At 46.3% G+C, this 24,768-nt stretch overlaps 1 protein-coding gene across 1 annotated transcript; it reads right to left on the bottom strand.

The window, feature by feature from the left end:
- Window positions 1-2,404: 2,404 nt before the first annotated feature.
- Window positions 2,405-24,246, bottom strand: si:dkey-43p13.5 (paired mesoderm homeobox protein 2). The gene is made up of 3 exons (XM_038820963.1): window positions 24,003-24,246; window positions 5,755-5,912; window positions 2,405-3,700 (listed from the first exon to the last, which is right to left on the bottom strand). Exons 1-3 carry the CDS (start codon window positions 24,244-24,246, stop codon window positions 3,290-3,292), a joined length of 813 nt encoding a protein of 270 aa, XP_038676891.1. The 3' UTR covers window positions 2,405-3,289.
- Window positions 24,247-24,768: the final 522 nt, after the last annotated feature.

Genomic DNA, 24,768 nt, shown 5'->3' with positions numbered 1-24,768 from the left:
GACACCGCCTGTACAGACGTCGCCACCACTGCTGCGTCATTCTCAACGAACCGTCAGACCACCGGTCAGACTTAACCTCTGACTGGCACCGGGTTGCAAGATGGACACTTAATTTGTTTTCCCCTCCCCTCTGTAAATAATTCACGGATTATGTATATAGTTCCACGTCACCCCCGCCGGACTCATTTTTAACAGGGGGTGAATGTGGTGATCCACCACTGTGTAATTGTGTGTGTGCCTCTATTAGGGGATGTACAGCAGTACCTGGATTACAGGTTTGCCGGTAGCCCCTGCCGGCTAGCTCCACCCACAGGGAGCCGTATAAATATGTATGAGATCTCCTGAGCTGCCATTCTACCAGCTGCATTCGAAGGATCACATCTCACTGTAATAAAGCCTCTTTTGTATCGATTCGAGTCTTTAAGTGCAATTAATAGCGCATCAGTCAGCAAGAAATCCAACAGGAAAATCAGAAGGAACTTCTTCACCCAGAGAGTGGTGAAAATATAGATAAGAAAGGATAGAACAATAGAACGGGAGGAGGTTCAAGTGGAACATAAATACTGGCATGGTCTGAGTGGGCTGTATGGCCTGTTTCTGTGCTGTATCTCCTGTGTCATTTAATGTTATAAAAACATGCAAAGTTTGTCACTGAGTATTGACACCATCTTTCATGCATTTGACATTGTCTTGTGCCACAGCAGCACAAAAACAAAAAAATTAATATGGCCAACAAGCTGGCACTGTGGTTAGTATTGCTGACACGCAGCGCCAAGGACCCGGGTTCGATTCCGACCCCGGGTCACTATCCGTGTGGAGTTTGCACATTCTCCCCGGGTCTGTGTGGGTTTCACCCCCACAACCCTAAGATGTGCAGGCTAGGTGGATTGGCCATGCTAAATTACCCATTCATTGGAAAAAAAAAAGAATCGGGTACTCTAAATTAAAAGAAAAACAAAAAAATTAAATGGAAAATACATTACAATTTATTATACATGTACAGAATAACATGGTTTACAATTCATTTTGAGAAGTGACACCTCTCCCTTAATCTCTCCCAACCCTTTCTCAGGTGCACTTCTAGGGGGCATCTGTGCCTCCTACTCCTCACTCAAGTGGCCATTCTTTGTATGCGAACCCCAGCCCATTAGCTGGCCATTCGTCCATGGGAGGCATCGCAGTCTAAACTCATCCTCACCAATCATTCACATGCATATGGAGGGGTAGGTGGTGGCAAGTGAGGTTAGTGGTTAAGGAGCAGCCTGCTGCTTGTCTAGTTGAGGTAAATTAGTCTTAAGGGAAAAAAAGGACTTGCATTCATAGAGCGCCATTAACATCCTTAGGATGTCCTAAAGTGCTTCACAGCCAATGACTAATTTGTGTGGGAGTGTAGTCACTGTTGGAAAGCAGGAAAATGCAGCAGCTAATTGGCGTACAGCAAGATCTCTCATGTGACAATGCTGAGGTAATCGGTTTTAGTGGCATTGGTTGAGGGGTAGGTGTTGGCCCCAGAATACCAGGGAGAACTCCATGCCTCTTCATCAAAATAGCACCGTGGGATCTTACATATCCATTTGAGGGAACAAACCAGGCCTTGGCTTAACAGCCCATTTGAAAGATGGCACCTCTGACAATGCAGCACTCCTTCAGTACTACACTGGGAGTGCCAGCCAGTATCTCTGGGGTGAGACTTGAACGCAGGACGTCCTGACTCTGGGGCAAGAGGGCGTCCGAGCTACAGTCGACACTGAGCTCACACCAGCAATCAGTCCTCTCTCCTGCATGGCTGAGAGTTACCCGATATATTGACTAACTAAGCTAACGGGGAGTTCTGTGAGGACTTTAGTAAGTCACTAAACTTTATTCCTTGTGGACTCTTTTGCAGTGTCTTTATCATGTGTTATTCAATATTCATTTCACTGACATTGTATGAGCCCAGTTATCCACACTTAGATTGAAACATGAAGCATTGATGTTTGCTGACCCTGAGTGGCTGGAGTGTGCAGTACTTTGAAGCAAATCATACACTGGGCCACAGGTCATCAGCTTAACCCAAGGCTGTATATTGTACTACAGCTCTTTAGCAGTTTTGGTGTCAGCATCCTTATTTACCAAAGCCTCTGAGTTCTGAAGAATCATGAACCCCTATTGATTATCTCAATAATTAGACTGTGGCCCATGGATCGAATATTCCCCCTTGCAGCAAAATTACAGATCTTTCCGTGTAATATTTAAATCTTTAAAAAAAATAAATTTAGAGCATCCAGTTCATTTTTTCCAATTAAGGGGCAATTTAGTGTGGTCAATCCACCTACCCTGCACATATTTGGGTTGTGGGGGTGAAACCCACGCAAGCACAGGGAGAATGTGCAAACTCCACATGGACAGTGACCCAGTGCCAGGATCGAACCGTAAGGCTGCAGGGCTAACCCACTGCGCCACCGTGCTGCCGTAATATTCAAATCTTTAGTGGTTACATTGTCGATTACCTCCCTGTTACCCAGTTTCTCTGTGTCTTACAGTTTCTGTATTGTAATCGGTCTGTATGTGACAGTGTGCGTTAGTCTGTCTAGGTGTGTCAGTATCTATATTAATTTCTGTATTGTAATCTGTCTGTACGTGACAGTTTGTGTTAGTCTGTCTGTGTGACTGTGTATGTTACAGTCTCTGTATTGTAATCTGTCTGTACGTGACAGTTTGTGTTAGTCTGTCTATGTGCGACTGTGTATGTTACAGTCTCTGTATTGTAATCTGTCTGTACGTGACAGTTTGTGTTAGTCTGTCTATGTGCGACTGTGTATGTTACAGTCTCTGTATTGTAATCTGTCTGTACGTGACAGTTTGTGTTAGTCTGTCTATGTGCGACTGTGTATGTTAAAGTCTCTGTATTGTAATCTGTCTGTACGTGACCGTCTGCGTTAGTCTGTCTATGTGTGACAGTAAGTATATTACAATCTCTGTATTGTAATCTGTCTGTACGTGACTGTTTGCATCAGTCTGTCTATGTGTGACAGATATTACAGTCTCTGTATTTTTGTACAGTTGCTCCATGTGTTACAGTCTCTCTGACTCACAGTCTTTGTGTTTTAAACAATTACCATGTGTTACAATCTCTCTGTGTTGTACAAACTCCGTATTGAACATTCCCTGTGTGTTTAAGTGTCAATCAGTTACACACTCTCTCCCTGTTACACGTTCTCTCTGTGGGTTGTGAATCATTCAATTTGTAACCTTTCTCTGCATGGATAAAGGAGCTCAGTAGTGTGTTCACTCAGTAATACAGACTATATTATATGGCCTCGTCATTGGCTCCCGGGTGCTGTGGAGAAGAGCATTGAGAGTTAGGGAGTGGTTTAGCAGCCCCATTGTGTATCACAGCCTCATGTTCCCTGGCCTTTGCTCGAAGTGTGGCAATGCTGCAACTACGAATCTCCTCCGGGCTGGGACTGGGGCTGGAATTGTCTTTGATTCCGCGGACCACTGTCCGGAAAGGGGCAGCGAGCAGGATCTCCCCCTGGTCAGTTTGCAATCCTGCCCAGGGGTAGCTGACTGTCTCTGTCTTCTGGTTGTTGGATTTGTGCTCCGAACGGTCACATTTCTCTTCCTCGGGAGAGCTGCTGGGCTCTCTGCTCTTCTCCATGGGTCTCCCCTGGATTTTCAACTGTCTCCGCATCTTGGCTCTGCGATTCTGGAACCAAACCTGTGGAATAAATCCCTCAATCAATTGCCTTATCGTTAAGCTGGGCAGAGAGGTAAAGCACACTTTTTTTATTTTGTACTTCAGTGCAGTACCTGCAGAGGGAGTGTTGCACAGTCACAGGAGACTACAGCCCTGTCTGTCCCCACAGGGGATTGTAAAAGATCTCCTGCTATTTCAAAGGTGATCAGGGGAGTTGTCAAAATATTTATTCCCAACATCGCTAAAACAGTTAATCTGATCATCATCCCATTGCCCCATGCGGGATCTTGCTGAGCAGAAATTGGCAATCACTATGCCCAACAATACACTTCAAAAATATATCATTGGTTTCAAAATCGAAGTCACAGAGTGCAAGTTTGAATGGGGGAGGAACAGTGTATGAGGTTGGAAGAGGGAGGAATTTGGGATGAGGAGGATACTAGGCTGAATGGAGGATGGGTCTGAGAGGGTGGGGCAAGGTGAATAGGGAGGGGATCTTTGAGGGGAGCTTGGGTGGGGGCCAGGTGAATGGGGAGGGGTGTGTGAGGGGCAGGGTGAGGTGAATGGGGGAATGGTCTGTGGGGGCAGGGGAGATGGGATTGAATGGGGGATGTTTCTGTGAGGGGGGAGGTGCAGCAGGGTGAATGGGGAAGGGGTCAGTAAGGAGGAGGATAGGAAGAATGGGAGGTGTCTGAGAGGGAGTGTGGTTGGGAGGTCGGTGTGATGGGGGTGGTGGCCGGTGAATGGGGGAGGGGTGTGAGAAAGGGAGGGTGGGGCATGGTGATTGGGGAGGGATCTGTGAGGGGAGGGTGTGGGTGATTGGGGGAGGGGTGTGTGAGGAGTTCTGTCAGGGGGAGGGTGAATGGGGGCGGGGGGGTGTATGAGGGGGATAGTGGAGTGTGTATGAATGGGGGATGGGAGAGGAGGGTAAAGCCAGATTGAAGAGGATCGCGGGAGAGGAAGGGTACCAAGCTGGACTGCAAGGAGCCTCTCAAATCACATCCTCATTTTGTTACAAACACCACAACCTCATTTTAATGTTAGTGTGAATCATAAAAGTCCCACCTTAATAAGGCAGGCAAAATGTTTTCAGAAATTGTCATAACATTGAATAAAAATGTAATTTAAAGACTTAGAATTCAACAGGTAGAGATTATAAACTGAAAGGTGTGATATTAATAAACTACAGAACCTCTGAAACGTTTAACAGTAAACAGACAAATCTAACACTTCAATCTTTTCACAAATTGTTTCTCACAGTTCAGCCTCACATACTTCCTAATGTCCGTTAAATACTCGCCTCAATTGAACTGTCCTTTCCCCTAATTCTCCCTCACTCTCCCTACTCCTTGCCCACAATCTCTCTTCTCCTTGTCCACAGTCACCCTCCCCTCGCCCATAGTCTCCCTCCCCCTCACCTACACTCTCCCTCCCCTCATAAAATTCATAGAATTTACAGTGCAGAATGAGGCCATTCGGCCCGTCAGGTCTGCACCGGCTTTTTGGAAAGAACACCCCACTTAAGCCCACACCTCCAACCTATCTCCGTACCCCGTAACCCAGTAACCCCACCCCACCTAAGGGCAATTCAGCATGGCCAATCCATCTAACCCTGCACATCTTTGGTCTGTGGGAGGAAACCGGAGCATCCGGAGGAAACCCACGCAGACACTGGGAGAACGTGCAGACTTCGCACAGACAGTGACCCAGCGGGGAATCGAACCTGGGACCCTGCAGCTGTGAAGCAACTGTGCTAACCACTATGCTACCGTGATGCCCTCGCCCACACTCTCCCTCCCCCTCGCCTGCAGCCTCACCCACACGCATCCCCAATAACTCTCCTGACCGCTCACTCACATTCTCCATCCCATTGCACTCTCCCTCCCAACTCTCCCTCTCCTCAGCCACACTCTCTCACTTTACGACATATTTATTCTCTGTTGGAAATCCAGCCTTCTGGCTCCTCATAACCTTGAACGTCTAAATCCGGCACTCCCTTTGCCTCTGTTCTACATTCACACACTCACTCATGCACCTTCTCTAAAACGAGGTTTGAATGTTTTTACCCACTGTACCTGTACTCTGGCCTCAATTAGGTCCAGTCTGAGTGCCAGTGCCTCTCTCATGAAGATGTCTGGATACTGAGTCGTCTCGAATGCTTTCTCCAGCTCCTCTAGCTGCCAGCTGCTGTAGTTTGCTCGTGCCCGTCGCTGCTTTACTGGTTTCGACTCATCTTCATGGCAAAAAATCACAAAAGGGAAAATGTTTCTGCCCAAATCCTCCGGCTGAACCAAAGCACTTTTACAACGGTTTAATCATCTTTGAAGTATGGTCATTGTCAACCATAGCAGAACCTTTGAATACAACAAGGTGCCTTAACAAATAAAGTTAATTTGTTTCCTGTGCTGTTGGTAGCAGGGTGGAGAATCTTTTCCCAGACACCAATATTTCTTCAGATAGTATCAGTGGGACCTCTATATCCCCAGGAGCTGGCACACAGGTTAACATTTCCTGCTAAATGCACCATTTTTGACAATGCCACACTCCTTCATTGCTGCACCACAGTGACAGCCTAGTTTAGGTATAAAATGCAGCCGTAAGTGAAATAGCAAGAAATAGAGACTAATAACCAGTCACGCAATAGAAAACAAGTTGCCCTGACACAGCCAGAAAAATATAAACCAGACAAAAGAGAACAGTGAGAATGTCAAACAGATATTATTCCTCGAGTGAGAAATTCATAGATTACCATAGAATTTACAGTTCAGAAGAAGGCCATTCGGCCCATCGAGTCTGCACCGGCTCCTGGAAAGAGCACCCTACCCAAGGTCAACACCTCCACCCTATCCCCATAACTCAGTAACCCCACCCAACACTAAGGGCAATTTTGGCCACTAAGGGCAATTTATCATGGCCAATCCACCTAACCTGCACATCTTTGGACTGTGGGAGGAAACCGGAGCACCCGGAGGAAACCCACGCACACACTGGGAGGATGTGCAGACTCCGCACAGACAGTGACCCAAGCCGAATCGAACCTGGGGCCCTGGAGCTGTGAAGTAATTGTGCTATCCACAATTGTGCAATTAATTGTACATCCTAGAAAAGCAAACCGAAGAAATGTAAAATAGACTTCTGCTTTTTTTCCTTCACTGAGGTTTCTCCCCACCTGTGATTCACAGGCACTCAACCAGGTTCCACCCTTTTCCCACACCCCTGCCTTCACCCCCTCCCCCCAACATCCCCCCCCCCCCCTCTCCCCGAACCATGACAGTGTCCCTCTTGTCCTCACTTTCCACCCCACCAGCCTCCCCATTTCCGCCAACTCTAGCTGGATGCCACCACAAAATACTTTGGGCACGATTTAACGGAAATGAAACAGAGTCCCGCGTTGAGCGTGTTTAGCTGGCTGTTTCCAGGCGCTGGCAGTGCTGCGAACAACCCCGCTATTAAATGGGACCCTGCTTCATTTCCCGCTGTTAAACGGGACTCTGCTTCATTTCCCGCCCCGTGTGTCCGCGCTCAGTCCCATTTTCTGTACTAATGAGTTCCGCTCGTCAATACAGGAGATGGTGACCCAATCTCTGGACCAGTGATTTTCAAAGTGGGGGTCGTGACCCCAGATGGGTCGTGGGATGTTGTTGAATGGGTCGGTGAAAAGTCACAAAAAATGGTCCCCACAGATCGCCTGACCATTTTTTCCGTTTTCTCTCAAGGTAAATTCTCACTGCAGTACAATGTATGACCACATGAGGCTGATGTAGAATCCTGAACCAGGGACTTCCTTGCCTCTCTGGGCCACAGTGTGGTTGGGACAGCTTGCAGCCTGTTACCTGTAAAATTTTCTTTGGATGACGTTCCCTGCTGCTGTGTTCCGCGTCGGGATCGCTATTATTTCTTGAGTTCAGTTCTTTATCATTCTCTCAGTTAGCCCAGACGTACAGAGGGCAGCACGGTGGTGCAGTGGTAGCACTGCAGTCTCACGGCGCCGAGGTCCCAGGTTCGATCCTGGCTCTGGGTCACCGTCCGTGTGGAGTTTGCACATTCTCCCCGTGTTTGTGTGGGTTTCACCCCCACAACCCAAAGATGTGTAGGGTAGGTGGATTGAACACGTTAAGTTGCCCCTTAATTGGAAAAAATGAATTGGGTACTCTAAATTTATTTTTTTTAAACCCCAGACGTACAGCCTCATCCACCCCTACAAGCCACTGTGTCCACTCCTTCCACTTCCGAATCGTCTCTCCACACCAGGGCTCTTGTCCTTCAAGAATGCCTCTATTTTTTCATTTACCCCCCCTCTCTATCCACCCCTCTTGCCAGGTACTCATCCCCAAGCATCCGTCTCTGCCATGTGGCTACCTGGCCTCCATCAGCTGAATTGGTTCCTGTACTACAAGGACTTTTGCTTCTAACTGTATCGGGACTTCAATTGTTAGCCAAGGATGGCATTAGCTGGCGACTAAACTACGCTCATGTATACAGGAGTTTATGGAATGTGTCTGCACGCTTTGCATACTGGTCAGCCGAGTTGTGTCCAGCATTGGGTTTTTTTAAGCATGTTTTCAGTCTGTGACATATTTACCTGGGAGACAGTACTGACAGGCATCCAATGGCATTTTGTCTAACCACGTTTTTAGTTCAGCAATTAGGACTCCTGTTTTTGAAGTGGAAGTTTTAAGTTTAATTTTCTATCCAAGGTCATGTTAGGTTTTGAACCAGTGAACATTACGTTGTTAAAACTGTGTAAGTCATTATCTGTGTGGAGTCTGCATGTTCTCCCTGTGTCTGCGTGGGTTTCCTCCAGTTTCCTTCCACAAGTCCCGAAAGACGTGCTGTTAGGTGGATTGGGCATTCTGACTTCGCCTCGGTGTACCCGAACAGGCGCCGGAGTGTGGCGACTAGGGGATTTTCACAGCAACTTCATTGCAGTGTTAATGTACGCCTACTTGTGACAATAAAGATTATTACTATTATTATTAATGTTGAGTCTTTCCAGTGCTTGCATGCAAATGCTAACAATGGGTGCGAAGATATAAAATAATCAAATAGTCCTGAATTAGCAAGGTGTCAGGATGGAACTGTCCTTTAAGGTGAGACAGCAGCCCAATTTACAATTTTTATATTTAATAATACAGAAGTGACATTTTATTTAAGGAGTGTGACATTTTTAAAAAATAACTATAGAGAATCTATTGTGAATGTGGCATGAGTCGCAAGAGTTAGCCATTTTATAAAACATGGATCGCCAGAAAGAGAGTTTAAAAAACACTGGTCTGGACCCCCCCCCCCCCCAACACACACACACATACACACCCCCATCCCACCCCACTGTGGCCTCCAGACACCCCCAACTCATCAATAAGGGGGTCATCGAGCCCCCCGCACCCCACTTCATAAAGGCCGGGCACCCACGGGCCCGATCCCTGGTATGGGCAAGGTGCCACCTGGGCACCATGGCACTGCCAACCTGGCACCCTGGTGGTGCCCCTGCCAGGCTGGCAGTGTCACAGTGCCTGGTGGCATCACAGTGCCAGGGTACCACTCTGCCCTGGGTTTGACCACCTATGGGCACTGATAGTCTGGGAGGCACCCTCCCCACCCCCCCACCACCCACCAATGCGCCAGTACGTGTGGTCCACAATTGTGCAAATCAGTGCTAAATAGCGCTCGCTCAGCGTCTCCGAGGGGAGGCTGTTAAGTCCTGGAAGCTGGGTAGACCGGGCATAGACATATTCAAGTGAGACTAACTGTTTACTTGAATATGAAAATTTGGGTCCTGGCCTCAATGGGCGGGATCCAGATCGCGATGCCTTACGAGATCTCATTAAATCTCAAGTCTTGACAAGGCCGGTAAATCCCGCGAGAGGCCTCTTGCGAGATGTATCGGCCTCGTTGCGTCCCACGTTGGGAGCGCCGTGGCTGATAGATTGCACCCAGCTTCTCCTCACCGCCACCTGTCGGCATCTGCAGGGATTATGCCCTCCTCGACACCCTGGTCCACTCCCCCATCACATCCAGCTCCACATGCACCTTCCCATGCAATCGTAGAAGGTGCAACACCTGCCCATTTACCTCCTCACCATTCTAGGCCCAAAACACTCCTTTTAGGTTAAGCAGCGCTTCACTTTCACTTCCTTCTATTTGGTCTCTTGTTTTTGCTGCTCCCATTGTGGTCTCCTCTACATAGAGAAGACTGAACACAGACTGAGCGACCATTTTGCAGAAGACTTTCACTCATCCCGCAAGCATGACCCAAGCCTTCCTGTTGCTTCCCATTTTAACTCAGCACCTTGCTCTCAGGCCCATATCCGTTCTTAGCCTACTGCAATACTCCAGGAAAGGGGCGGCACAAGCTGGGGGAGCAGCATCTCATCTTCCGGTTGGGCACGTTGTAACCCTCGGGACTCAACGCCAACTTTGTCAGCTTTAGATTGTGACGTACTCCTCCATCTTAAACCCCTTTCCAATGCATTTATTACCTCAATGCAACCCCCCCCCCCCCTCCAAACCACCCCTAACCAGGCCATTTGTCTTTTGTTCTTATTGTTGCTATCTTGTTATAATCTCTCCCAGCTACAGTCTGATATCTAACACGTTCTCCCTCTCTTCAGTTATGATGAAGAGCCAAAGGACTCTGTGAACCCTGTTTTCTGGCCCTAGAGATGCTGCCAAACCTGCCAAACATCCTCTGTTCTTGCTTCAGATTCCAGCATCCGCCGTATTTTGCTTATTTCAGATTCACTGGCAACAGGTTGACACTATCGCCACAAATCATGAGCAACTCAGTGCGAGAAATAAATGGTAAAATAATTGGAACACACAGAGTTCAAAAAATGTAGAACAGATTTAAAAAAACATACTGATCAGTAATGAAATATAAAACGGATCAAACATAGTGCAAGAAATAAAATATTAAACGCAAAGAACAACCATTAAAATAAAAAACAGCTAAAACACACAGTCATCAATAAATTATAAAAATGATCAAACATTCAGACCAAGAAATTAAATGTAAAAGAGATCATGGACACAGGAAAATAAACTTGTGCACTTAAAAAAAAAAAGAACTGAATACAAAATACAGCAGACAGAACAAAAAATAGCTAAAACATCCAATGTAATTAAAGAAGCGGGAGAAAGTAAACATAATAGGCTAATTACACAGGGGTCATAAATAAATGTAAAGAACATCATATAGAACAAGGCATTAAAAAATCTCTCGATAGAAGAAAAATTGAAATAAATAAATAAAGCACACAAAGTGGGGCTTAAGTAGGGTGCCTTTTCCAAGGGCTGTACAGACACGATGGGCCGAATGGCCACCTTCTGCACTGTAGGGATTCTATGCTAAATTACTCAGAGCATCAACAGTGGCATAGTGATCCGGGGGTGGGGGGGCTAGCCCTCCCAAACCTACAATTCTACCAATGGGCAGCAACAGCCAAGCGAATAAGGGGATGGATCAAGGAGCCAGAAGCCGAGTGGGTGCGCGCGGAAGAGGCGTCCTGCAAGGGGACCTCCCTCCAGTCCCTCACCACAGCGGCACTCCCATCCCCACCCAAAAAACAGCCCGGTGGTGATAGTCACCCTCCAGTCCTGGAACCAACTACGGCAGCAATTTGGCCTGACCAAAATGTCGGACAAAGTTCCCATCTGCGACAACCATAGGTTCACACCAGCACTGACTGACGCCACCTTCAAATAGTGTGGACAGGATGGACGGACACTGACAGTCAGGGACCTATACACCGAAGGCAGGGTCGCAATGCTGGACCAACTGACAGAGAAATTTCAGCTAGCCAGGGGGAACGAGCTAAGGTACCTGCAACTCAAAAACTTCCTACGAAAGGAGACAAGGACGTACCCACAACCGCCACGACAGACATTACTGGAAGCAAGCATACTAGATAAAGGGAACTGTAGCGACATGTATGACTGACTGGTAGAAAGGGCCGACACCGTACTGGATGCAGCAAGAAAGAATTGGTGGGAGGACCTGGGGATTAAAAAAGGGTGGGGACTCTGGAGCGAGGCACTGCAAAGGGTCAACTCCACCTCCACGTGCGCAAGGCTCAGCCTGACACAGCTAAAAGTGGTACATAGAGCCCACTTAACAAGAACCCGTATGAGTAGGTTCTTCCCGGAGGTGGAGGATAGATGTGAACTGTGCTAAGGAGGCCTGGCCAACCACGCCCACATGTTCTGATCTTGACTTGCAGGGTACTGGACAGCCTTCTTCGAGGCTATGTCCAAAGTGGTGGTGATGAGGATGGGGCCATGCCCAAAAGTGGCAGTCTTCGGAGTATCACACCAGCCAGATCTATTCCTGGGGAGGAGGGCAGACGCCCTTGCCTTTGCCTCCCTGATTGCCCGCCATGGAATCCTGTTTGGCTGGCGGTCAGCAGCACCACCCAAAGCTGCAGACTGGCTGTCCGACCTCTCAGAATCTCTCCAAAAGGAGAAAATCAAATTCGCCATCCGAGGGTCAGACACCGGCTTCCACAGAATGTGGGAGCCATTCACCCAATTGTTCCGGGACCTGTTTGTGGCCAACGAGCAAGTAGAAGAATAGCCAGGTAGCCAAGAATTAGGGGAAAGTAGCCAAGGCATGAGAGGGAGGGATAGACCAGAAGAGGGATGGGGGGGGCAGAAGGAGGGGGGGGGAGTGAAGACACAGGGAATAATAGAGGAGAACCAGGGAGGTGGGGGGGGAGGGGCAGGGAAATGATAGCCGGAAGGAAGGCACGGGAAACGATAACAAGCTTGGTATCTACAGGAACAGAGAGCAAGGAGAATCCAGGCGAAGGACGTGAGCGCAAGACAACAACGGCAGCGAAACCCATCCGGGAGAAGCAAGTGACAACACCATCACCAGACACATTCTCATAGCGCCCTCTCTATTGGACAAAACTAATGTAATTGTTTCTCCGGCACCCAAATGTATATCTACCTCCCCAGTCCCCCCCTCCCCAAAGACACCCCCCCCACCACCACCACCCCCCCCCCCCCCCACCCCCACCCTCTCACAAACAGGTGCCTACTTATGTGTTGTAAATAATATTGCCAATTGTACAGAGTTGCTGCTGTTGAGCTGGTGCCTAACCAGTTACTTTATTTTATTTTTTATTATAACTTTTTTTTTGGCATGTTTGTGTGTGCCCTTCTCTTCTATATATATGTGTATATATATATACACATATATCTTATTCTGTGTACATAACGGTAAATATACTTTATTCAAAAACCCAATAAAAACATTTATAAAAAAACAAACAGTGGCATAGTGGTTAGCACTGCTGCCTCACAGCCTCAGGGACCCGGTTCAATTCCGGCCTCGGGTGACTGTTTGCATGTTCCCCCGGTTGGTTTCTTCCGGGAGCTCCGGTTTCCCCCCACAGTCCAATGATGTGCAGGTTGGGTGGATTGGCCATGCTAATTTGCCCATTGGTGTCCAAAGGTTAAGGTGGGGTTACAGGAATAGGGTGGAGGTGTGGGCTTAAGTAGGGTGCTCTTTCCAAGGACCGATGTAGACACGATGGGCCGAATGGCCTCCCTCTGCATCGCAGAGATACTATGATCAAGTAAGTGATAAAACCTACAGAGCCAGGAAACAAATAAAACTGAAATCTAGGCCGGGAGTTTATTTGCCAAGGGGGAAGTGGGGGGTGGGTTTGGAGGGGTGGGCAGTGAGGAGTGGAGGCAGGGGGGAGTGATGGGTGGGGGTGAGGGAAGTGGGAGTGGGGGGGGGGGGGGTGAGGTGGTGTGGGTGCCGGCTTGGGTGTGTGATGGTGATGGATGGCACGTAGGGGACCCGGTATATTGCTTCCCACTTTCACATTTAATAGGGGCACGTTCAGAAGCTAACGGGAACCTCCCAAGAAGGTGTCAGGTCAGACATTTAAATATGTTAAATAGGAATTAAGTGGCGATTTAACCATCAAATCTGGCTTTCGCAGCCAGTGGATGGATAGCCCAAGCCAGGGTGGACAGGATGAGTGTACAGGGGGAAGTAATTCATTAATAAAACTGACACGCTGAAAAGTGTTTAAATAAAGATACACAACAGATGTTGCCACGCCTATAGAAAAGGCTGTACTCTCAACACTTTGTTAAAAGCCTGATTTCCCTGATTTACAGGAGAGGAACAACTTTGTGAAAGTCCTTTGATTTACCTCGGAACTTATCTTGGAGTTAATGTGCCTGTTCTCAGCCCTCATGGGAGGCTGGGAGCTGCTGATGCAGCCAATACTGTGATCGCTAAAGAGCAGCAGGAGTAAAGGCAGCGACAGCAGAGGCTGTCTTCTCCACAGCTACACCTCCAGGAGCTGCAACTCAGAGGAGGCAAGTTCGCCAAAGCAGGAGTCCTGATGAAGGAGTGGCTTCCTCGGCATGGCTGAGCCTGGATGCTGTGGCCCTAGGTGCATCAGATTAGGAAAAAGAAAAGACGAGGCCTGTTTGGTAGCAGTCTCACCTCTAAGTCACAAGGTTGTGAGTTCAAGTCCTGGTCCAAACGAAAACGAAGGAAGATGCTGCATTGCTGAGGGAATGCCGCATTGCCAAAGGTGCCACCTTTCAGATAATATGTTAAACAAAGGCTCTCGGGCAGATGTAAAAAATCCTAAAGCGTTATTTTGACGAGCACAGGAGAGTTATTGCTCGTGTTCTAGCTAATATTTATCCCCCAATCATCATCCCAAAAACTGATAATGTGACCATTATTACATTGCTGTTTGTGGGAGCTTGCTGTGCATAAATTAACTGCTATGTTTCTGATATTGCAAACAGTGAGTACATTTCAAAAAGTACTTCAATGGCTGTAAAGTACTTTGGGACATCCAGTAAGTCGTGAAAGGCGCTATATAAATGCAAGTCTTTATTTCTTTCTCCTGCCGAGGTTGGCACGTGCTGCCAATGGGAATCGAATTTCTTTGCTCGTGGCCCATTTCAGGCCTCTGCTGGGACTGGATCCCACAGGCTGCAGCCCACAGCTCAATTCGCAGATACCATGTTTGCCAGGGCTGCCTAATATGTGCACTTCGGCAGTGGCGACACCAGTCAGACACAGAGGGTGGGTTTTTATTCTCCCGCATGCCCACCGCAGGATTGGATATTCCGGCCTGAATTTAACAGCCCTTTTGCAGCTCTGTCAAATCGCTGCAACAATTCCCACAGCGGGTAGGACTGGAAGATCCCACTCAGAGAGCTCTCGTCCCTGCTGCAATGCCTGGACTTCCATGGGTTCAGAGAATCAGGGAGCCGCATGTGGTACAGTTGTATGAAACTTTAGTTTGGCCACATTTGGAATATTGCGTGCGGTTCTGGTCACCACACTACCAGAAGTATGTGGATGCTTTGGAGAGAGTGCAAAAAAGGTTGACCAGGATGTTGCCTGCTCTGGGGGTTGTTAGCTATGAGGAGAGGTTGAATAAACTCGGATAATTTTCGTTGGAAAGACGGAGGCTGAGGGGAGACCTGATTGAGGTCTACAAAATTATGAGAGGAACAGACAGGGTGAATAGTCAGAAGCTTTTTCCCACGGAGGAAGACTCAATTACAAGGAGGCACAGGTTCAAGGTGAGAAGTTTAGGGGAGATGTGCAGGGAACGTTTTTGAAGCAAAGGGTGGTGGGTGCCTGGAACGTGTTGCCATGGAGATGGTGAAGGCAGCACGATAGCAACGTTTATGATGTATCTTTTTTTTTAATTTAGAGTACCCAATTCATTTTTTCCAATTAAGGGGCAATTTTAGTGTGGCCAGTCCACCTAACCTGCACATCTTTGGGTTGTGGTGGCGAAACCCATGCAGACACAGGGAGAATGTGCAAACTCCACACGGACAGTGACACAGAGCCGGGATCGAACCTGGGACCTCAGAGCCATGAGGCAGCAGGGCTAACCCACTGTGCCACCGTGCTGCCCTGTTCAAGGTGTATCTTGATAGACACATGAACGGGCGGGGAATGGAGGGATACACATTGATTGGGCAATAAAGTAGGTCTAAATAAAGAATCTGGATTGGCTCAGGCTTGGTGGGCCAAAGGGCCTGTTCCTGTGCTGTAATGTTCTTTGTTCTTTGAGGCACCATCAGATTATCCTGGGATGCTCATCAGCCAAAAGGGATTCCTCAGTGTGCAGATCATTCTTGGCCAGTTTATCATCCATGTTTGACAGGATTTCTGGGGAGCTGCCACGTCCAGCCTAGTTTAGGTGTTTGCACCTCCAAATAGAGTCTTTGAGACCCACTGAGGACCTGGCTGGTAACACAAGAATACAAAAGCTTGAAGCAGGTGTAACCCTGCCCAACAAATCTGCTCCGCCATGCAATATAATCTTGAGCTTCAACTCCATTTTCCCTTTAAGGAGACCTGCCAATGAAACCAACAACAGGTCCGTTAGGAGCGACATCATCACAAGAATGTTCAATGAGCAGCCCACTGGCTCACTGAAAATGAGATTCTGGTGACTGGACAGATGAGGGAAGGGGGCATCAGCAAGTGTCGAAAGCAGCGGTGGTCTGCTGTGCCATGTACAACATGGTACTGCAGCGAGAAATGGATGTACAGAAGGAGAAGGCCTCATTAACTACTGACAAAAAGGAAGAGAGGGGTGCCGAGGACCCAGGTTCGATTCGGGCTCCAGGTCACTGTCTGTGTGGAGACTGCACATTCTCCCACGTCTATGTGGGTCTCACTCCCCAAAGATGCGCAGGGAAGGTGGATTGGCCACACTAAAATTGCCCCTTAATTGAAAAAAAAGAGCTGAGTACTCGAAAAAAAATTTCAAGAGAAAAAGAGCTGAAGGAAGAGGAGCATGATGTGGATAGGGTGGTTGCCAGAGAAGACTGTGCCAGCTTCATAGAGACACAGTTCAGATAACAAACACGCTTAAAGTCATTTGGGCTGTAAACCTGAATACTCAGAGTCTCCGCCACCTGCACAAAACATTCCCACAGTCACTCGTTCCCCTGTTCCGGCACAAGATGCCTTGGACCAGCAACCTGTGAATTTTGGAAACTTTAAGAGCCCCACCAAAGACTGCCTGACAGGGGCAAACTGAGTCACTGGGGCATCAGGCAGCATTTTGCGGTATGTCAGTAGATCATTCAGTCAGCATGGCAAGGTTCTGACCGATGTCCTGTAACCTGGCAGCCAGAGTGAGCAGGCCAGCGGTGTGAGAGACAGCATGCACTCAGTGGCCTTCCACACCTGGTTCTTCAAGGGGTTAGCCACTCTTTTAGTGAAGGTGGTCACCAGCAAAAGTATATGAGAGATCAGGACACTCAAGTTCGAGTTGCCTCCTCTGTTTTGTTGTGCATTGTCTCTAGGAATGTTGACAGAAGCACACACCATTCCTGCTCCACAAGTACCTTTTTAGTGGATGGCTCCCAAGGCTCAGCATCTGGGTCCAGCTGAGCGGAGCTTGAAGGCTGCGCCTTCCGCTGCTGTCCTGGCTCCAGCGCCTGCTCCAGCTCACTTGTAATGTGCTCCTTACACTGTGTCAAACTATCTACCCGAGAGGTTGGACCCTCTGGGGTGTGATATCCGCATTTGTGGAGGGTTTGTGGGAGTCATGTGTCAGTGCACCCTCAGAATATCAGTCCTCCACTGAGTGCCCCATAAAAGATCATCAAAGCTCAGCAATAGGGGCAGCACAGTGGCCCAGTGGGTTAGCACTGTGGCCTCACGGCGCCGAGGTCCCAGGTTCAATCCTGGCACTGGGTCACTGTCTGTGTAGAGTTTGCACATTCTCCCAGTGTTTGCATGGGTTTTGCCCCCACAACCCAAAAATGTGCAGGCTAGGTGAAATGGTCATGCTAAATTGCCCCTTAATTGGAAAAAATGAATTGGGTACTCTAAATTTATTTTACAAAAAGCAAAGCTTTACAGTGCAGAAGGAGACCATTCAGCCCATCGAGTCTGCACCGGCTCTTGGAAAGAGCACCCTACCCAAGGTCAACACCTCCACCCTATCCCCATAACCCAGTAACCCCACCCAACACTAAGGGCAATTTTGGACACTAAGGGCAATTTATCATGGCCAATCCACCTAACCTGCACATCTTTGGACTGTGGGAGGAAATCGGAGCACCCGGAGGAAACCCACGCACATACGGGGAGGATGTGCAGACTCCGCACAGACAGTGACCCAAGCCGGAATCGAACCTGGGACCCTGGAGCTGTGAAGCATTTGTGCTATCCACAATGCTACCGTGCTGCCCCTAATCAATCAAATAAGTCCCCAACCGAGAAGCGGTTCCGTCTGGCCAGCAGTGACTAAGTTGATAAATTCTGCATCAAGTAACTTATGAAAAATTAAATTTAAAATAGAGAATATAAACAAATAAAACATATAGCATAAATAAAATATTAAACAGAAAAATGCAGAGCATGAATGTAAGTATTAAAACAAGAGAAAAGTAAAGTGTAAACAAATAAAACACACAAATCTTAAGAATTAAAACACAAAACATAAAACTAAGGCAAAAAAAGATGAATCACAAGTGAGAGCACGCAATAGAGCGCATACCTCCACCACACCACGTTAACTCAACATTTTTACAAGAATGCAGCTGCTCTTTAGACTTTTCCCTGCCTGGTTAATGCTCTGTAACTATAAAGTTGAAAAAAGAAATCTTTTAATTAGTGCTTCCACCTGCCTGAGGAGGCTTTAGGCCAATCCATAGTCAATAACCTGCTCTGGAAACTCTGCTCAAATTTTGACAGCTGTGACAAATCTACAACATTCTAAATAAAATAACCCACAATATTATTTTTTTTAAACGTCAATTAACCCTATCTCTCAGTCTGAATGGATAATTCTTTCTTAAAAAATCCAGAATCCAGATCTATCTCCTGATCCACATCTTCGCCAGAAACTAATTACTGCTTACTTGGGCCTTATCCGATCTATCTGTCAAGTTTAACTGAAATCAATCCATTGGTTTTGAGATATATAAAGATGAACAGGGAACAAACCTCTGCCCTCCCAAAGTGGCAGAGGTCACAACATTAAAGAAACTATAAAGCACAATGACTCAGAAGAAAGTGTAATTGATAATAAACAGCCGTACAACAACAACATACCAAACAGCGAAACAGAATGCAACACAAAGTATAAATCATACGGGGCAAAGAATAAAATCTATGACAGACACAATATAGAAATCAAGAAGTAAAGAATAAAGTCAATAAAACACAAAGTTTAAGGTATAAGTTACAAAAATAATAAAACAAATAGAGCATAAAGTCAAATATAAAACAGATTAAACATCCAAAGTAGGACATAGATGATATAGTAGGTGAAGAGACATAATATGCTCTGTGCAGGAAAAGGCTTAAACCAGAGATAAAGAACAAAGAAAAGTACAGCACAGAAACAGGCCCTTTGGCCCTCTAAGCCCGTGCCGACCATGCTGCCCGACTAAACTACAATCTTCTACACTTCCTCGGTCCATATCCCTCTATTCCCATCCTATTCATGTATTTGTCAAGATGCCCCTTAAATGTCACTATCGTCCCTGCTTCCACCACCTCCTCCGGCAGAGAGTTCCAGGCACCCACTACCCTCTGTGTAAAAAACTTGCCTCGTACATCTACTCTAAACCTTGCCCCTTGCACCTTAAACCTATGCCCCCTAGTAATTGATCCCTCTACCCTGGGGAAAAGCCTCTGACTATCCACTCTGTCTATGCCCCTCATAATTTTGTAGACAATTTTGTTAACATGAAACAAATAGAAATATTGAATTAAAGAGATAGAACAACTAATAGAATACGCAACAGATAAAGCATTCCAAGCAAGAAATGAAATACACAATAGTAAAAGTAGAGTAAAAAATATATTAACAGATAAAATGTGGTCTGTGCAATAAAATGTGCAGCAGTCAAAATGAATAGAGTGAGAAAAAATACAATATAACTACGACAAACTTTAAACAGATACCGACACATTACAGAAAGAAGATAAACTCACAACATGCTCCCTGTCAGAAATGAAATATATCAGACAGGAAATACTTGACACAGAATATAGAATATAAAATTATTATAATGTAAAATAGAACAACTAAAATATAAAGAGTGAGAAACAAAATTTACAACAGATAAATAATAGAGCAGTAAATGCAATATACAATGGATAAAGAATAGAGCTAGTAATAAAATATGCAGCATTTAAAATGAGCAGAGCAAAAATATAAACTGCAATACAGAGAAAATGCAGAACATATCGTAAAACATTAGACAAACCAAATTGAGCAAATAGGGAATATATAAATCAATAAAATATGTAGAGCAAATCGTTAAATAGAAAACAGACAAAGCATAACTTAACACAAAGCATTCACAGTGAAAGTGAAATACAAATGAGGAAATCAAATGGAATATAAAACAGAATGACATGAAATATAAATATCTAAAACACACAAGAAATGACTCCTACAAGTACTTGACTCACACAGGATAAGTAATACAATATAAAACCTGTTGGCTGGGAAACCCATCATGAGAGTTAGCACAGAACATGTAATATTGAAAGGATAGCCCAGTTTACACCATTCTTATTTTATTTTCTGCTGGAGTCAATGGAAAAGAAAATGAGACAGGATATAAAACAGGCTGCCAATTCCTTATCACCCTACCAACTGCGCTGCTTTCCGAGGTAAATTTTACCCTCATTATACTGGTACAACAATAAAATATATAATACCTGGAGAGCAATCAAGGAATTTGAGGACACGTATTACACATGGGTAAGAAATAAAGTATAAAATGGCTAAAGTGTACAGTGTGAGACACAACATACAGAGATAAAAGATAAAATGAACACAATAACTATGGAAATTTAAAAGATCAAATATAATGGGAATAAAGAAATAGCATCAAGTAAAATAAAGGATAAAATAATTAAATATAAAATAAGCAGAAGTAGTGAGATAACAGGTGAACACACGCATTAATAAAACCTCATGCAAATAAAGCATGCAGAATTAGCAGCAAAATATAATAATCGCAGCAATAAAATAAAAAAGATAAACTACCCTGAGCAATAAATTAACTCACAAACTTCTAAACCACATGATGCAAACAATGAACTCAGAAGTACATGCAGCAATGAAATAGTAAACATGCAAAACGAGTAAAATGCAGAAAAGCAAATGAATTCTAAGGCGAGTGAAACAGGCATTCCCAAACATGGAACGGAGATAAGAAATAAAATCTAAAACAGATAAAACACGCAGAGCAATCAATTTTAAAATAAAGAAAGCATACAGATAATAAATCAAATTTAAAAGATACCGAGCGAAATATAAAAACAGATAAAACATGCAGATTATAAATAAAATAAATTCAGCCTGCACCGAAGTAAATTAAGTTGGAGTACTATTATCACAGAGGAATAGGATTAAAACGTTAAACAAATATGGAGCAAGAAATAAAATCGAAAACAGGTGATAGAGGAGTAAATAGGAATTAACCCAGGTCAAAGAAGTGATTTATTGATGTAAGTACTGAAGATTTAAATGTGTAGACAAGTTTATCGGAAGCTGAATTGGATCGATCTCCCTCTGTGATTGTATTTCGATGAAAGACAATGCATTAGCCGGGCCCTTGTTACATTTTAGTTTCTGTATTAAAGACTTTCTGGCAATGGATTCGAAGACAAGAGCAACTAATCGGGTTTGTATGGAGCTCACATGGTGATACTGAGGGCCATTAACCTTTTCTCTCAACTTTCACAACTTTTGTTCCAATTCACTAAACTCCGAGTGGATTGGTCAGTTAACTTTGTATGGTGGAGAAACCTTCATTTCTCTCCTAGAAGTTTCCCAATTACATACATGTGAGACAAGTTTATTATAAACAGTTGAATAAAACTTTCACTGACTCGGAAAAGCAATCACAGGTTGTTTTCGGATGAAGATACCATTAGAAACCCACTCTGCTGCCTTCTGCTCCTTGATCCAGTTAAGTTCATCTTTCTTTTTCTTTGGCAGACTTTTAGTAGCTTTCCACTACTAAGTCCTTCGCTCCTCCACTTTCTTCACCCTCTCCTCGCTCATCCACTCTCCTCTCACCCCTTCCTCCACTCCTCCTCTCTCCCTCCCCACTCTCCCCATCTTCTCTCTCTCTCTCATACATCTTTCCCCTCCCTCTCCGCTCTAGAACATAGAACAGTACAGCACAGAACAGGCCCTTCGGCCCTCGATGTTGTGCCGAACAATGATCACCCCACTTAAACCCACGTAACCCGTATCCCAACAATCCCCCCATTAACCTTACACTACGGGCAATTTAGCATGGCCAATCCACCTAACCCGCACATCTTTGGACTGTGGGAGGAAACCGGAGCACCCGGAGGAAACCCACGCACACACGGGGAGGACGTGCAGACTCCACACAGACAGTGACCCAGCCGGGAATCGAACCTGGGACCCTGGAGCTGTGAAGCATTGATGCTAACCACCATGCTACTTTCCGTCTCCAACGTTCTTGTGCTGTTTCTCTCTTTTTTTCTGTGCATTCCTCTCACTTTGAGTATCTCTCACTCAGCCTCTCACATTTTCCTTATCTCGCACATACTTCGCTTCTAACTTATTGAGTCTCTATTTCCGCTATCTCCCGGACACAGTGCTATAACATATTTTGCGCTGTCTCTCAGTTGTTTTCTCGTTGCCTGTTTCATTTGTCATCTCATTATCCCTCTGTTTCTTTCACATTCCCTCTCTCACATTCTATCACTGTGTTCCCCACACACAATACTGTGGGATTTTCCGTCAGCCGACGCCGGAATTGGGAAATTCAATTGGGCGGAGAATTTGGCTTTCAGCCGAAAAACGAAATTGGCGCCGAGTGCCAAACAAAATGTCATGCTCTGGTATGTGGACAGTGGTGTGAATGCGGTCTACATCGCACACCGGCGTGGGCATGCAAATTGTACAGTAAAGACCATTGGCATATCATTAACAGCCCCGACCAGCATTTCTTGGGTCTTCCACGATGCTCTGCCTCCGCCAGGTTGAATTACCGAAGACAAGGTTCACTTGTGGTGTTTAAAATCGGCAAACAGGCACCGTGGCTGCTGAGGGTGCGGAAGGGGGTACAAACAGTGTTGAATATCGCTAAAGTGTGCTGACAGTTGTGCCGTTGACCAGGGGGCGTCTGAAGGGAGTAGCTGGGGGTGGCTAGGAGGTGGGAGGAGGGGTCAGGGTTGCTGGGCATAGACTGGCATTGCCGCAGCATGCACACCAGCCATGCAGCTGTGCATGCCGCTGAATGCCCACTGGGAATTTAGCACCATGGGTCATATGGGTGCCCTGCCTCCCCCTCGCCCTAGGCCATCCCCCTAGGTATCCCCGGGCCCCAGCCGACACAGCAACAGGAAGGGCATGCTCCAGGGCAACCTGTGCCATTGCCTTGGCCGGAATGAAGTTTGGCATGCATTGGAATTGCGTGAGTTCTAGCCCATTAACGGGACTTAAATCTCTTGGAGACCAGCATCGCTTTCATCCACGTAGAACACTAGCCCCTGTGTCAGCACTTTGTCTCTCAAATGGAGAATTCCGCCCATAGTCTCTCATGCACACACACATGTTCACAAATATACACACGTTCTCTCTCACACACACGCACTCACTCAACAAATGCTCACACTCATTCTCTCTCTCATACACACACATATTCTCTCTCACACACACATTCTTATACATATGCACACATTCTCTCTCTCACACACACACATAACACACCTTCTCACATATTTTCTCCGAGATACAGATTCTCTCGCAGGCATACACATTCTCACATAATCTCTCTCACACACACAATCCCTCACACACACATTCTCACACATACACAATCCCTCTCTCACACACACAATCCCTCTCACACACATTTGCGCACACACACGCAATACCTCTCACACACACATTCTCACACATACACACAATCCCTCTCACACACACATTCTCACACATACACACAATCCCTCTCACACACACATTCTCACACATACACACAATCCATCTCACACACACATTCTCACACATACACACAATCCCTCTCACACACACATTCTCACACATACACACAATCCCTCTCACACACACATTCTCACACATACACACAATCCCTCTCTCACACACATTCTCACACATACACACAATCCCTCTCACACACACAATCCCTCTCACACACACATTTTCACACACACAATCCCTCTCACACACACACAATCCCTCTCACACACACATTCTCACACCTACATACATTCCCTCACACATACACATTCCATCTAATTCCCTTTGACACAAACTCTTTCTCTTACCAGAGTATTCGGACACCCCGGCCAGCCCGGCCGCCTGTGTGGCCAGCAGCAGTGCCTGTTTACAGGGATCCGGCGGCACGTAGCTCTGGAGCAGTTCGTAGCTGAAGATCGGAGTGGGAGGCAAGAGCACATTAGAGAGCGGGGCCGAGCCGACCCGGCCAGAGAAAGCTGGGCAAATGTGTGCTGTGTGCTGGGAGAATATCCCTGTGGGAATAGGAGGCACTAAGTGGCCAGGACGGAACATGCTGGAGGGAGTGTAGACCTCACCTTGGGGGCAGGTGTGTGTGTGTGGTGGCGGGATTGAAACTCACCTGAAACTCACTCTAAAAAAAAAACTCCCTCTGCAACACGTCATCCGGAGACTCAGCACCTCAGACAGACTTCAAAGTAAAGTCTTCAATCAGCTCGGAGCAGGCTGGAAGGGTTAAGTTTCTCTGTCAATATTCCAAGCAAGCCCTTCATCTGCAGACATTGCATTGACCCACACAGCTGGCCCTCTCCCCGGACCCAGTGGCTAGAAAAAAAGGAGAATGTGCTTCTCCCTCACGGTGGAGGGAGGGAGGGTTCGTCCAATAGGAGCATTCTCAGCATCACCTCCTCCTGACACTTGCTTCTCCAGCCAGAGCAAATCCAGAACATTTCGACCATCCCCAGAATTATTGCCTGGATGATTTATGGGTTTGCAAGCACAATTAACCTGCCCCTTTTCTGTCCACAGTGCCTCCTGGGCCGACCTGAATGATACAGCCTGCAGCGCATTATTCCT

The sequence above is a fragment of the Scyliorhinus canicula genome, chromosome 15 (assembly GCF_902713615.1).
Source record: "Scyliorhinus canicula chromosome 15, sScyCan1.1, whole genome shotgun sequence".
Lineage (NCBI taxonomy): Eukaryota > Metazoa > Chordata > Chondrichthyes > Carcharhiniformes > Scyliorhinidae > Scyliorhinus > Scyliorhinus canicula.
The sequence above is the reverse complement of the archived record's forward strand: the minus strand, read 5'-3'. Positions and strand labels throughout refer to the sequence as shown.

What these genes read in the sequence shown, in the direction of transcription:
- si:dkey-43p13.5 (XM_038820963.1), bottom strand. Translation starts at nt 24,246, where the DNA reads ATGTTCCGTCCTGGCCACTTAGTGCCTCCTATTCCCACAGGGATATTC. An exon ending in CGGGGTGTCCGAATACTCTG is followed by an intron (nt 5,913 to 24,002) that starts GTAAGAGAAAGA and finishes TTTGCCATGAAG; the next exon opens with ATGAGTCGAAACCAGTAAAG. An exon ending in TAATTGAGGCCAGAGTACAG is followed by an intron (nt 3,701 to 5,754) that starts GTACAGTGGGTA and finishes TTTATTCCACAG; the next exon opens with GTTTGGTTCCAGAATCGCAG.